This window comes from Cynocephalus volans, chromosome 4 (genome assembly GCF_027409185.1).
Source record: "Cynocephalus volans isolate mCynVol1 chromosome 4, mCynVol1.pri, whole genome shotgun sequence".
NCBI classification, from domain to species: Eukaryota; Metazoa; Chordata; class Mammalia; order Dermoptera; family Cynocephalidae; genus Cynocephalus; species Cynocephalus volans.
Window position 1 is genome coordinate 121,931,698 of NC_084463.1, and position 14,441 is coordinate 121,946,138.

General features: G+C 41.1%; 1 protein-coding gene across 1 annotated transcript in view; it reads left to right on the forward strand.

Moving 5' to 3' along the window:
- Nucleotides 1-447: 447 nt before the first annotated feature.
- SLC17A6 (solute carrier family 17 member 6) overlaps nucleotides 448-14,441 on the forward strand; it is a 43,636-nt gene continuing 29,642 nt past the window's right edge. Inside the window, exons 1-3 of the mRNA XM_063094519.1 lie at nucleotides 448-533; nucleotides 3,258-3,510; nucleotides 5,036-5,154. Coding sequence (XP_062950589.1) covers nucleotides 448-533; nucleotides 3,258-3,510; nucleotides 5,036-5,154 — 458 coding nt within the window. The remainder of the gene's footprint in view (nucleotides 534-3,257; nucleotides 3,511-5,035; nucleotides 5,155-14,441) is intronic.

The following is a 14,441-nucleotide window of genomic DNA, read 5'->3' on the forward strand; positions in this document are numbered from 1 at the left end:
TGCCCTTACACAAGGGTTCCGTGATATTTGCGCCCCCTCCGTTTAAAAGCCAGCAGATTTGATAGCAATAAGCCTTCAAAACCGGGAATTTACATTGTTTTTCAGTGGACTGACTTCCAGGACAAGGACTCATCAGCACCCGCCCAAATACCATGGCACTGCGTGCGCCCTTTGCTACCGGATCCTCCCCTTCCAATGAGACTTTCTGATTGTGTCTACCAACTCTCCTATTAGGAAACCCGTGGGTTGCATGCAGCTATTCTGTTATAGTCTCATTCTCACTCTCCTTTCCCTCTCTCACTCGCACTCTTGCTGGAGACACACCAGTACCATTCCGCCGAGAAGAAAAAGCCCACAACTACCTTAAGCGATTAAGGCAATATGCGCAACCCTCGCCTTTCATAGCAGTCACTATCTAAATCTTGCAAGAACGACACCAGCGCAAGAATGGAGTCTGTAAAACAAAGGATTTTGGTCCCAGGAAAAGAGGGGCTAAAGAATTTTGCTGGAAAATCCCTCGGCCAGATCTACAGGTAAGAGAAAGCAAACACATGCTTACCTGGGGCTCAGGATAAAAAAAAAAAAAAAAAAAAAAACCTGCAGGGCCATTTCCGTAAACCCTAATTGCTTAAAGAGATTGTAATATGATTGGAAAGTCTTTTTGTTGCTCATTGCTGGAGCGGGGGCTGCTCTGGAAACCTGCTTATTAATGCAGGAATGTTGCACTAAAAGAAACTGCTTTGTGTATGTGTGTGTGTGTGTGTATTTTTTGTTTTAGTACCTGCAGATTCACATTCTTTCCTGCCAAGGATTCACCCTCTTTACAATTAAGAAATGACCAGCACCTGTTCAAACAGTCTTTCTTTTGGTGCTCATAAACACCCCAAATTAAATTCCTTTGATGCCGACAAATGAATTAAAAAAAAAAAACCCTAAAAACACTAACCAAGAAATTACAAAGAGTAATGGCAAAAATAATAATTTTTGAATAAATCTTAGTTTCAAAACCATAGGAGAGAATTCCCCATTGGAATCTTCCTTTTGTACTGAAGAGGAATCAAAATATGTCAACAATTAATAGCTAAAGTAGTTCCTGTCTCTGAACCTGAAACAATGTACATGTATCTTTAATTATTTGCCTTCTCCTAGAAGTCTATTTCGTGCATAGGAAATGTCAGAGCGACCCTAATGGTAACCAGCAAAACTACTTTCAAAGTACTAGAAATATTGTTTTAAAATTTTATCCACCTTATAGTCACTGAACTAATTTACTCATTATGCTGTAAATTGCACAATTTAAAATCCGTTCAAGTGTTACATGAGTGCAATTTTTTTTCTTACTGATATGAGCCAAATCAAGAAGAGAGGGCAGACAGAAAAGAATGAATAGTTCCAAAAGAGCACTAATTTTCACATTTGGGAAATTGAAGCTTTTGTAAATGTGTAAGAAATGTTAAAAACTCAATGTTTCTCCCAGTTTTCCAGATCTCTTGGTTTGGTTCTGGTGGGCTTTATGTAGGCACCATCATGCACCTATGCGGCAGTAGATACCGCAAGGGCCCTGCAGTCCCGCAGCTACCTTGGAATGGGCTGTTCTTTCCCAGCCCAACTGCCATCAGGTGGTGAGTTCAGGTGCAGAGTTCAACTTTGCATATATGAACATTTAAAGCCAATGTTTTTTTAAAAATCAATTTGGTTGAATACTTTTCTTTCAGAATAAATCAATTGCATTTTTTTAAAAAAAAAATCGGATTGGCCTTTAGGAATAAGCATTTATCTAGCCGCAAATTCCTTCATGACCTATTCCCCAGGTGATATTTGACAGAATTTAAAAGTCTGAAATTATTTTCCAGTAGCCTCAAATTGCTTGACAGCAATATTTCAAGCTATGCATTCTTGGAATTGATCTATAATTTTTATTTGCTTCACCTGTGTGTGTAAAAACAATTGTGCATGCATATATTATTTAAAAGGTCACAGGTCAAAAATAATTACATGGTGGACTCAGAGAAAATCTTCAAATTGCAAATTGAGAGGCTATTTGTTTAAATGTCAAAAGTATCAATCCTTATGGGCTCTGGAGATACTACCTTTCACATTCTCCGTTTTTTAAAATAGAAATTTCACGGATATGTTGTGAACTAGAAAAACACTACCACCTTTAGAAAAACCATACCATCACTCCACTTTCCCCATCCTTTTTCCCCTTCCTCTAAGGACGAAAGCCCGAAAGGAATTGAATCAGAAAGGTGAGATCTTCAAAAATACTATGCAATGTTTTTTTTTTTTTTTAAGTGAGACTTTCGTCCTTGGTGTGGAACATCTTACAAAAGTTAATTTGGGGGGCGGGGGGCGTTTGTATCTCTGGGAGTCGCATTTAACGTCTTTGGAAATAGGTCCAGGACATTTTTCGGTGTTTGTAACAGAGATGGTAATGACGAAAGATTGTGAATAATTAATTATTCATGTCTGGCAGTAGGAAGCTTAGGTGTCGGCCATATGCTGTGGAGGCCTTTGTTTCCAACTCGAGTAAAAGGAAAGAAAAACAAAAACGAAAAGCAAAAAACTAAGATGCATAACAGGGGAGTAAGCCTTGAACTGGCACCCCGGGGCTGCGGGAATGGGAAGTAGAGTGCTTGACACCCAGAAAGCTTTCTCAGCCTCTTCCGCGTGGGCGCTGGCCGGGAGAGGCCTTATTCCCCGGGGGGCGCCCGGGCTCAGCTGGGGGGCGGGATCCCGACATCCCCAACGAGGAAAGCTTCAACTTTGAGAAGGAGGGGTAAGTCCCGTGCTGTTCGGGGCGGTGGCTGGGCCCGCCCGCGTCACAGCAGCCCGCAGGAGGCTGCTGGCTGGATGGCACCAGCGGTCGCCTGGGTAAAGGGCTGCTGGGGGTAGGGCGTGTACTCGGGTGCGGGGGAGGCGCCCCTCCAGTAACCCGTCCCTCGCCAGCTGTAGGACCCGTCAGAAGGTCAGGCCCAAGCGGCTGTGCACCTGAATGAAGGCGCTGAGGGGTGGATCCTGGAGAGAATTAGGGACTCCATGTCCTAGGCCTGAAGGTATTCAAGTGGGAGGAAAGCCACCGCGGGAGGATGACAGTCAGAATATAGAGGGCCTGGGAGGAAGCTTGGAGTCTCCCCGCCACCCGAACCCCGACAGAGGGGAGACATCAGCGCCCCCCCACCCCCCGCGCCCCAGCCCTGACACGTCCGGGTGCCTGACCCGCGGCGTCCTTGTCTTCCCCCCGCTCTGCGGCGCAGGGTGCTAGAGAAGAAGCAAGAGACCGGGGAGACCATCGAGCTGACGGAGGATGGGAAGCCCCTGGAGGTGCCTGAGAAGAAGGGGCCGCTGTGCGACTGCACGTGCTTCGGCCTGCCGCGCCGCTACATCATCGCCATCATGAGCGGCCTGGGCTTCTGCATCTCCTTCGGTATCCGCTGCAACCTGGGCGTGGCCATCGTGGACATGGTCAATAACAGCACCATCCACCGCGGGGGCAAGGTCATCAAGGAGGTGGGCAATGGCCGTGCCGCCCGAGCTCCCGCTCCCTGGCCGTGCGGCCTCGCAGCGTCCCGTCACCTGTTTGATCCCCGTTTTCTCCCGGTGAAAGACGAAAGCCTGGATCCTCCCTAAGCCCCTCTCTAGCTCTGCCGTTCTAGAATGAACCGCTCTGCTGTCTGGGCCTCCCCTTCCTCATCCGCGTCCAGATCGCTAGGTTTTTGCGAAGAGCGATTTAATGCAAGAAATTAATGACCAGCAGTGTCCGCTAAATGTAAATCTAAGTATTTTCCTTTTACTTGGAGGAATGGAGTAGCATATTGGCTATCATTTTCCTCTGACTTCCTCCAATCCCCGCCAAAATATTCTGAATAATAAAAATGAAAACAAAACAAAACAAAAACCCGAAAACAAATCAAATCAGCTATGCGCACATCTGCAGGCTTCGCCGAGGGGCCTGTAGGAAGGTCTAGCTTGCCTGTTGGAAAAGAAGCCGCAGCGCAGGACAGTCTCGGGTCACAGAACGTCCTCTCCTGTAGTGTGTGTTGGGCAGTGACGCCTCGAGAGGACAGGGTCACATCAAGGTCACAGAAACCCAGGGGTCCGGACTTTCTGATGGGGACCTGAGTGGCCATAAACCAGACTGAGCCAGGGTTGGGAGGAGGAATTGGGGAAGGCTCTGTGGGTGAAAGCAGTGAGCGCCTCCTGGCTCTGGGGAGACCCTGAAAATTCGTTTGGTTTCAAAATTTTATTCGAAGGGTCCCCAGTTTCCCAGGCGGAATAGGCGCTCCCACCGTTCGGATGCAGGTATTTCGCCCCAGTTTGCTTTGAGGCTCCCCTTGTGGGGCCGCCCAGGCTGGCAAGGGCGAAGTAAGGCCTCGACCTTCAGACGTACCCCTCACCCTGCCCTCGCTACAACCCCTGAGCAACGTCTCCCTCTCCACCGACTTCCCCAAATTCACCGAGCGACTCCAAATCTTACCGGTCCATGCCCGTTTTGCGAGGACACCCTTTCTCCTAGCCCCTCTGAACCCTGCACCTTTCCTCCCAAACTCCCCACCTTCCTTTCCCATAACTTCCCTATTTGAGTCGCGACGGCTGGATTCCATTCTCAGAGTCACTCCCCTGCTGCGTCCGCAGTGGACGGCATCAAGGCTAAACGCTAAGTTGTCCCTGGCCACTAGTCTCCCTCCAAAGCCGACTAACGAATCTCCGTCCGAGTTTCCAAGACTGGGGCACTAGAGATTTCTCATTCATGGAGGCGATCCGACCTGCCTGACATAATCAAAGAGCAAAGCCAGGGCTGCCAGCCTCGCTATTAATCACAATCCATTTCGTTAATGAGCGAGATTTTTCAGTTAGGACAAGGTTGTTCAATTTTGCAAGGTAACGAAAATTAAGCCAGCCCCAGCCCCGGGACGTGGGAAGTGCCCCGCTTATTGAGGGCTCTTTGGCCTGAGAACCACTGAACGAAAGCGAATCTCCAACACTGACTCTGTTCTCTTCCTCCACCCCTTTCTTCCACTCTCCACCCCCACAGAAAGCCAAATTCAACTGGGACCCGGAAACCGTGGGGATGATCCACGGTTCCTTCTTTTGGGGCTACATCATCACCCAGATCCCGGGCGGCTACATCGCGTCTCGGCTGGCAGCCAACAGGTAACGCGCCGGGCGTGGCCAGGGCTCGGGGGCATAGGAGGCTGGGGGGCAGTGACGACAGCCCCACGGGGTTTGGGAACTCCTGGGCGAGGTCTTTGAGTCCCTTGACACATCCTCCTGGTGTTGGCACTGCGGGTGCCTCCTTCCAGAATAAGGCGCCCCGAAGGATTTAGGCTCGCCATGGCTGGCGCGGGCGGCCTCGCCCTGTCTGCTGTGGCTGAGCCGGCTCTTCGCGAAATGGTAGACGTGCCTTACAGCCGGGCAGGAGCTGAGGGCCAGGGTGGGAGCGGGAGCAGCACGACAATCGGCCCGGTGCACAAAGGGGTGGGGACGCCACGTGCTGCGCGCTCTGCTGCGCGTCCCGCGGGTGCCCTGGCTCCCTGCGGATCTGACCTCCAGGCAGGGCGCGTCGAACTCCCGGCCCCAGGGCCCGCCCAGATGGTGCTCTTGAGTCTGCAGGATTTGTTTCTATGGAGGCAGGCGGGATTTCAGGCGCCAGGGCGCGATTCCACCTGTTAATGAGCTCCGAGGCCGAGGGGCGGGCGTTGGGGGAGGCGCTCGGCTGTTTCCAGAGGCCTCCCGCCTCGCTGCGATGGACGCAGCCAAGGTCCTAGCGCCACCTTCCAGGAGCCACTTGCAGAGACACCCCAAAGCATGAGGCATAAGGACGGATAGGTGGGGGTGTCAAGGAGCACAGCCCGGCAACCAGGGGGTGAGGGGCAGCTTCGTTTGCTACATTGAGTGTATTTTGACAAACTAAATGCTCCTTAAGTCTGAATTGTTGAACTGACATAGAACACCTTCACAGGCCCTTCCAGGTTTTGCTGCTTAGAGACCCCAAATAAAGACTTCTGGTCTTTCTTCAGACCTTGTACCTATAACTTCACTCCTCCCCCTACACCCAAAAGTCACATTTTTGAGAGGGAAAACTAGAACTAGGCGCCTCCTTAGGTATTGTCCTGTCTCTCCCGCCTCTCACTGAAATCTCCCAGGCCTCATCCCGTGCCTTTTGTCACCTACAGTACCTTTCACTAGAGGTGTCTTTATGGGCAAGGCTGTTCAGAGTTTCCAGGGCCTCGGGAGGAATTCATGGAAATTTATTTTAGGCTTAATGATCCCAGGGTGAGGATTTTTTTGGACAGTTCTTCAAAATGTCATAAGGAAAGCGCAACAGATTAGGAATAATGAATGTCTTTGGAATATTGCCTTTCCCTGACCATATATATGGTTATCACTCAGACCCAGCAGGGACGAATATTCTTTTAAAAAGGAATTATTTTAAGATAAAAATAACTAACTATGTAGAGAGACCAACTTTATAGGTGTGATAAATCCAAGAAAAATTGATATTAGTAAGAAAAACATAAAGAAAATATTTCATTAAATATTACTAATTATGAACACGTTACATTTTTTGGTTTTCAAATCCTCTTTATACAGTGCCTTCATTTTTTTCCCTAAAAATTATTTCCTGAAACAAAATAAACTAAGTTTCCAGAAAGACATTCCAAAAAATGTATATATATACAAAAATACTTTTACTTCAGGGCAAAAAATATCTGAGAATTCACCAAAAAATACAAAAATGATACAGGAATTTCAATATGAGTTAGATGAAAACATAATTGGTGGTGCCTTTAAAGTTTTTTTCAGAGTCAAAATATTCTGCTTGCCAAGTGTTAAAATGCTAACATTTTCCTGCCAGGAAAAAGCACCAGGGATGCACTAGCTTTCCCTCTTTGTAACACTGGGAGGTCAGTACACAGGTTTTCCTGATTTGTTAAAAAATACAAGCTCATTACTATCATTTATGTCACATTTAGTAATGAAAAGATTGATGCTGATTCAGGTTCTAATTTTTTTGGTAGATTTTCCTCAAAGGAAAAAAATTCTGAATTTTAGAATTGTTATTTGTACCCAAGTTTATCTTACCTTTAAATTGGTATTCAAGAGAGATAAATACAATATTTTTATACAATATCTTGCATTCTCTTAACACCAAGAAAATTAAGTTAAAAGTTACTGTAAAATATTATGAACATATAGAAAATTATACAGACATACTTCTTTATCATATCTGAGGATCTTGAGATATTTGCTTCATTTCTTAAACACAGTTGAAGTCCTCAGTGAAAGCTGATTTTAAACATATATAACATTTTCTGTCCTGATGAGAAAAGTATTATATACTAAATAAGAAAAATATATAAGAAAGGATAATACAAATCACAAATAATTTAATCACCCAGATACACCTATAGTTAACATGTTGGTGAATGTCCAACTAGTCCTACAAATGCTACATAGAGTCTTATTTTAGAAGGCTTTTTATAAATACAAACTCTAATAGATTTTTTATATTGGCATGAAAGAAATATCGTAATTTCCTATTATGATATTTTTTCAAAAACAATAAAAACAACATAGCAAGATCAGTTTTTCACCTACAAGCATTGTATGCCCATTCAAATAAGCTTCTTCATGTAGATCATTATACAGTAGAATGAGATTTTTCCCCAGTGGGATACTTTCCCCTTAGGTGTAAAAGAAGCTCACTTTGGAAAGTGTTTGCCATCACTTCTATGGGTAGAACTGGAGTAGAGGAACTGAGGTGTGTGGAAACAGCTCCTCAAGAGAGAAGGCTCCTGGTTACTCCTGACAAATTTCTCAATGAAAAACAAACAGCAATGGTTTGGCTTTTCCATTTCATGAATTAGGCAAAGACAGCTCCACTCGTGGTCAGAATACAGACTCTTGGTCCTTTTACTGGTCAAATTCTAAGTGTTCTTGCTTTCCTGCTCATTGAGAGGAGGAGCTGGAGGGGTCAGGAGGAAAGTAAAATCAGTCTTAGAGGGGGGCTTCAGTGTCATTTTTTTCTTTTACCAGTTGTTAAAGAGCTATTGCACATCATGGGCACATTATGGGGGTGAAAATTTAGTCAGCTCCATGGAGGGCCCTGGGGTGAGGAATGAAAGGAATATTCCTTACAAAATCTGTAATGTTTCAAGATAAGAACATACTTAATATAGTGATTAAAAGATATTGGAGGCAAAATAATTTTTTCTTTAATAATGCTGAACATGAGGCTTATAGTAATCCAGATACTTACAAATGTAAAATTACTAAGGACTGTTTTTATTCTGCATTTAAATTGCTGTGAGGAATCTGGTCACGTGTTTAACAGGAGGAGAAAATAGGTTTTTTTGCAAAGGGAGTAACCAAAGAAGGTCAGATATGCCAAAGGAAGTTGGATCAACATTGTGTTCTTAGTAGACAACATTATATCTACAAAGACTATTTTTGTCTTTTTCTAGGTGCCAATATTATTTAAACTCTATTTAAAATTTTTCCCTGCCCTGCTCCTGTCCTCCTGATTTCTCAACCCTGCTTTAAATTTTTACATAGCACTTATCACCACCTGTCATACCAATATTCTACTTATTGATCTGTTTGTATAATGTCTTCCTTTCTTCAATAAAATTAAGCTCTGTGAGTACAAGTAGTTTTGTACTTTTTTTTTTAACTGCTGTACTGATAGCATCTCAAATATCGCCTGGGCCATATAAATATTTGATAAATAAACAAAATAAACATCACAAGGTGTTTTGGGCCCTTAAAAAAGAAAAATAATAAGATATAGACTCTAAAGCCAAAATATGTGGATTCAGACTACTGATCGTGTTACTTAATAACTGAATGACATAACATATTATTAACCCTTTTGAGCCTCATTTTGTAATTCTGTGAAAGGGGACAAATCAAAATACTTACCTCATATAGCCATCATGACAGCTAAATAAGAAAATATGTGTAAAATTCTTTGAATTGCCTGGGACTAGGTACTTGTTGGCTGTTATTTATTATTAATAAAATCTTAAATTCAGGGAAAAAAATTGTGAGAGTAAAAGAAAAATGCTGTGGCCATTCAGCCTGTGTTTAAATTTGCCTTAAGTATTAGTAATGCAAATAGATTATTTCCATTGTAATAAAAATGCTTCATTTCAGGTATCATATTTTTGCCTTTTAAAATTATTTTCCCATACACATTATTCACAATTGAAAATTTTTTTCACTAAAAATTCCATAAATTTCATTTGAAGTGCTATCTTAAAATATTATTATTTTTAGCGATGGGTACAGAGAGTGCTAGCAACACAGTGCCTGCAATCTTTGAATTCTAGCCAGGCATATATACACTTAGAGAAGTCCATTTAAGCTTAAGGTTAGACTTCTTTTTCTTTATTTCTCTTCTTTATTCTTTAAATTAAGGGGTTTAATTTCTAGTGCAACATTTTGTCTTTTCAGACATTTGTGCTCTAACTTGCCTTTGCTATAGAAAAAGTTGTTCTTTATTTGAATAAGAGATTGAGGATCATGCATGGCTGTGGCATGTAGTGAGCCCCCTATACCAGGAAGAATCCGTGTGACAGCAAGACAGGGCTCATTTCATCTGCCCCTTCCATTTACAGACAAGGAAATGAAATAGTCAAGGAGTGGTAACTTATCCAAAGTCACAAAGGGATTGTGACTAGAGCTCAGGAATGTGGTAACGCATGACCTCAAGCTACTGTACTGAAATTTAACACCTCTGATTGATACTATGTGCTTCCTCAGAAAGTTCACTTTTAGCAGTAGGCTAAGCCATCTGCTCTCTGAATGAATGACTGTAATCTATCATGCCACAAATCCATGGGAGAAATCCACGAATTAGAGGTAGAAGCCCTTAGCAGACCCAAGGGATCCTGAGTTTTTGTTTGTTCGTTTTGGCAGGAAAAACATACTGTATCTGTGTGTGTGTGTGTGTGTGTGTGTGTGTGCGTGTGCGTGTGCGTGTGCGTGTGCGTGTGTGCTAGCTTTCAAACTACTTGGCTACAACATGGGTGATTTTTTCCTTTTCTCTGTTAAAATGCAAACTCTATGCTTGATAATGCTTGTCACACTAGACAAATACTGTGATATTCTGTAGGAGAAAACATGGTATTTAGAACTTTTTCTGCCCATTCATCCCCATTGACAGTTGGGGCTCCTAGAAGATTGCAGAGGTCTGAGCATGATGGGGTGTACTTTAGATCTTTTTTTCTGCAAAAATAGAAGAGATTCTTCCATGGGATTTTGACTGATACAACCCAACTCATAACCCTAATATAAAAAAAGAGAGTAATTTATACTTAAAAATGAACAAATCGAAGTGCATGGTTTTAAAGCTGTTTACTAATGTACTTTTGCATTTATAAAAATAAAATCTGATATACTTACATAAATACCATGGCTTGCCTGATTATGAAAAATCTCTTGTTAGAATGATTTTCAGAAGCAGAGGAAGATAGATATTTTAAACATAACATCTTTATATTTTAAGCCCAGAAAGAAGCAATTTTACTGGTGCTATTTTGTCTTTTTCCATCACAGAAATAAAACAGTAAGGGTGTGCTTCATTTATTTATTGGAACAGCATTGGAAATGAATTTCTAAGCCCCTTCCCCAAATACACAGAAACTCTCTCTCTCTCTCTCTCTCTCTCTCTCTCTCTCTCTATCTATCTATCTATCTATCTATCATCTCTTCCTCTCTATTTACCTATTCATTGCAGCATTTATTTCAAGGACGGGTTCCTTAACCCTTGAAGTAAGAAATGTTTGCAAATTCCTTTTTGTGTGGGGGAAAATAATTCAGAACATGAGCATAAAAGCCTGCTGCAAGGGACCACCTCCTGCTATGGCAGAAATGTTTTATAGTCACCCAGTCTTTTAGGGCCAGAGGTGACTTTTTCTATCTCCCTCTTCTAGCTGCCTATTAAACATCTTAGCTGCCTTCCTATCGTGGGCCCTATAGGTTAGGTATCTGGGGCAATGCAGAAGAGGCCTGCCTTTTTCTGACAAAAGAAAATACCCTTTACCCAATAAGATGAATAAATGGATTATGGGGGCTGGGGTAGGTCTCCAAGGGCTTGCATGTGCTTTGCTGACATGAGCTTTTCTCTCTCTATTCTCCAACCCCCTCACCCCTCACTAGCTCTGGCTTCTGCTGCTGCAGCATTCTGCTACCACAGTGCAGAGGCAGCTTCTGTGGGGGGGGCACGATTTTGAGGGAGGAGAAAGTCAGGTGGGCAGCCGGTAGAGCGATTCTCTAGCTGCCATATGCCACTGTTGTGGCTGTCTAATTTCTCTGTCGTGAGTGATGAAGTCATTTTTACAACTTAATGATGTACCAAGGGACCTAGAGAGCTGGCCTGTGCCTGTGTGCTCCTTTTTAAATATGGAAGTAGGGGGATCAGATGTGACAGAGGGAGGCACCCAGGCCCTGATTTGATTAGATTAAATAGATTAAACAGCCTGAATCAGTCTACTCTTGCAGACTCTCCAGGAGAGAATTAGTCCCACACCTGGGGTGAGGAACACTAGTTCCCTGTTAAGTGACAAGCCACTGCCCAAATGGAAATTGATTGATTGATTTAGGGAAAATGGATATCATCTGTAGAAGTGACAAGTCACCAGTGTTCCTGTTACCTCCTCCAGGCAAATCCATTTGGGGTGAGCTTGTGGTTGTGGAGTGTTTGTGGCTATGGGTCATAGAAAAGACTATGACTGGGAATTTAACAAATAACTCGATATGGGTCACATTGAATGTTAATCATCAGGCAGTTTGTGATGCAGGTTTTCAGCAGCTGCAATTGCTTTTCTAAACATTTCTATGTCAAGAATACTACTACGCATCTCAATTTTGGTAATCTCTTCAGTGATATAGGGCCTCGCACCACACACACACACACACACACACACACACACACACACACACAATGTTCTGTAAGGGAAAGGAGAGGAAAAAGTGTGTGTTTGTGTGATATAAGTAGAGGAAAAACAAATCAAAATTAGGCTCTAACTTAAAAATAATCAAAGTGAATTTATTTAGTACGTTATTTGCTGTGGAGGAAATTGTGAGGAAAACAATTTTAAGTGGCTTTCAAATGTTTCATCATTTTGAAAAGCAATTTTAATAAACAAATGGCATTTATTTTATTTCACAGAAATTATAATGCTGTTCTTTGTAAAACTAAGGTCACCCATCAGTTTTTAATTCTTTCCTTAAGAATTAGAAAAGTTAAGATTTCACACACTAATTTGTATACATCTTTCTTTTTTTTTCTCAACTCAATTGCTGATGGCCTGTGTCTGATTTATATTCACACCATGAGTGGGTTTTTAAGCTAGCACTTTAGCTGCCAGTTATAAGAAGGGCTTTAAACAAAATAAAGTATCAGTCTGGTTGAGATTCATCTTACTATTCAGAAATTCAAGTTCAGCAATATATATATTTAATTAGTAACTGTGGTTTGATCATTTGCTCAATGAAAGCAATGCTTTAGTTTAGTTCATTGCTGAAAAAATGTGTGTAATTTGCTAAATTTTTTTCATTGATGGTTTATTTTTATCTATAATAGTGATATAAATATACTACCTCATATTATAGTGAGTGTACATTTATGATTCAAAAAACAAAAAAGATCCAAAAAGTGGACAACTATTTGCAGAAATGTATCTATTTCTAAAAAATGCTTTTTAAAATGTAAAGTCTAGTATTTCTTTGTTTTCCTGCTCATTATTAACCCTCATATAGAAAAAGTGGTGATCAGACCTTAAGGGAGTTTCTTTTATTGAAATTGATTATAAAGCCAAAACAAAGCAAAGAAAAACAACAAAAAACCGAATATAAATTAAAGTCAAAGTTTAATTTTACAACTATGTAGCTGTTTAATTATGTTAAATAGTGTCTTAAATTTTTCTTCCATAATCACAAATGTATTAAAAAATTTTGATATAAACTACATTACTATTTGATATGTTATCAATTTAATATTTCAACTTTGGAAAAACATTAAAAATCCATCTGGAAAAATCCACAAAGCAATATCAAAAGACAAAAGGATAATAAAAATAAACCTAAAACTGCACAGATGTTTTCTTTAGGCCTATTAAGTTAAGCAATAACATGATTGCTTAGTTTATGTAATAAAGTGGGAAACAGACTTCTTTCCCACAGTTATAAAAATGTCTAGAAAAAAAAAGAAAACATTTTCAAAAGAAAAACCAAGTAAAACTAAAAATTAAAAAAGAAAAACAAACAAATAAAAAACATCTAGGAGACTAGCTTTTAGATTAAAGTAGGGAAAAATAGAAGCCAGCTCAACTGAGTCGAAGCACAGAAGAAATCCCCTAACCACGTAAAGTGGAGAGGAGTGAGTGAAGATCAGAAGAGCTTTTTAATCAATGCGGAGCAGATCATTCAGTGACAGAATTTCTACCTCTCCCTAAATAGTAAAGACTTATATTGAAGGTGGGAAGAGAGAGGATATGAGTTATAAATCATCTTCATATTTGCCTTAGTTCTCCGTTTCAGGAGACAGCTAAAATTAGAATTGAATAGAACAATAAATATATGTATCACTACACTTTTTATGTATATCATCTCTTTTCCTCACAGTGACTCTATAAGACAGGCATTCTGGTACTTCTTTAATTCATGACAGAACTGAATACAGAATAGCAGAGTTATTTTCCCAAATACTATTAGATGGTAAGAGGCAGAGCTGGGGTATGAGCTGCAGGATGTCTGATTTTAAGTGATATGTTTCTTTACTAAATGCATGTCTCCTATTAAATATCTTTACTGTGTGTTTTCTTTTAAAAAATCTATTTTACAGTCCCTTAAAAATCACTATATTACTTAATTCTGAGGTAGATCCTTAAGAAAGATTATGACTGTAAAATAATTTTAAAATTTTATTTATTTTTATGGATTTGATTGTTAGACAAGGGTTGATCAGAAGATGAACTTGAAAAACATGTCATGATGATTACTATTTTGGGGATAGAGTACTGTGAAACTTAATTATATGTGTTAAAATTAAGGCTAGTGCTAAGGATAATAAAATTCACAAAAATATTAAATGTTTTCTGGTGTATAACCTACTTCTCTCTGCCTGTTGAAATATCAGAAATATATTCAATGCTTATGTTTTTGTTTTCTAGCATCAGGCCAAGCAAAAATGATGACTGCTAAATAAACATAATACAATATGCATACATGCATTAAATATTGATAAATGGGGAGGTTCTTTAAGAGGACACTCTATCACTTCTGAAGCATTACTGCCTAATCTGATTTTGAAAGCAAAGCTTCAGGGACAGTGGTTTCAGAGGCTGATGAAGATGCAGTGTTGAACAGGTGATGTGATGGTATTTGCTTGCTAGAGATTCCAGTGTTCTTTGGAAGACTTAAGAATGAGGCCA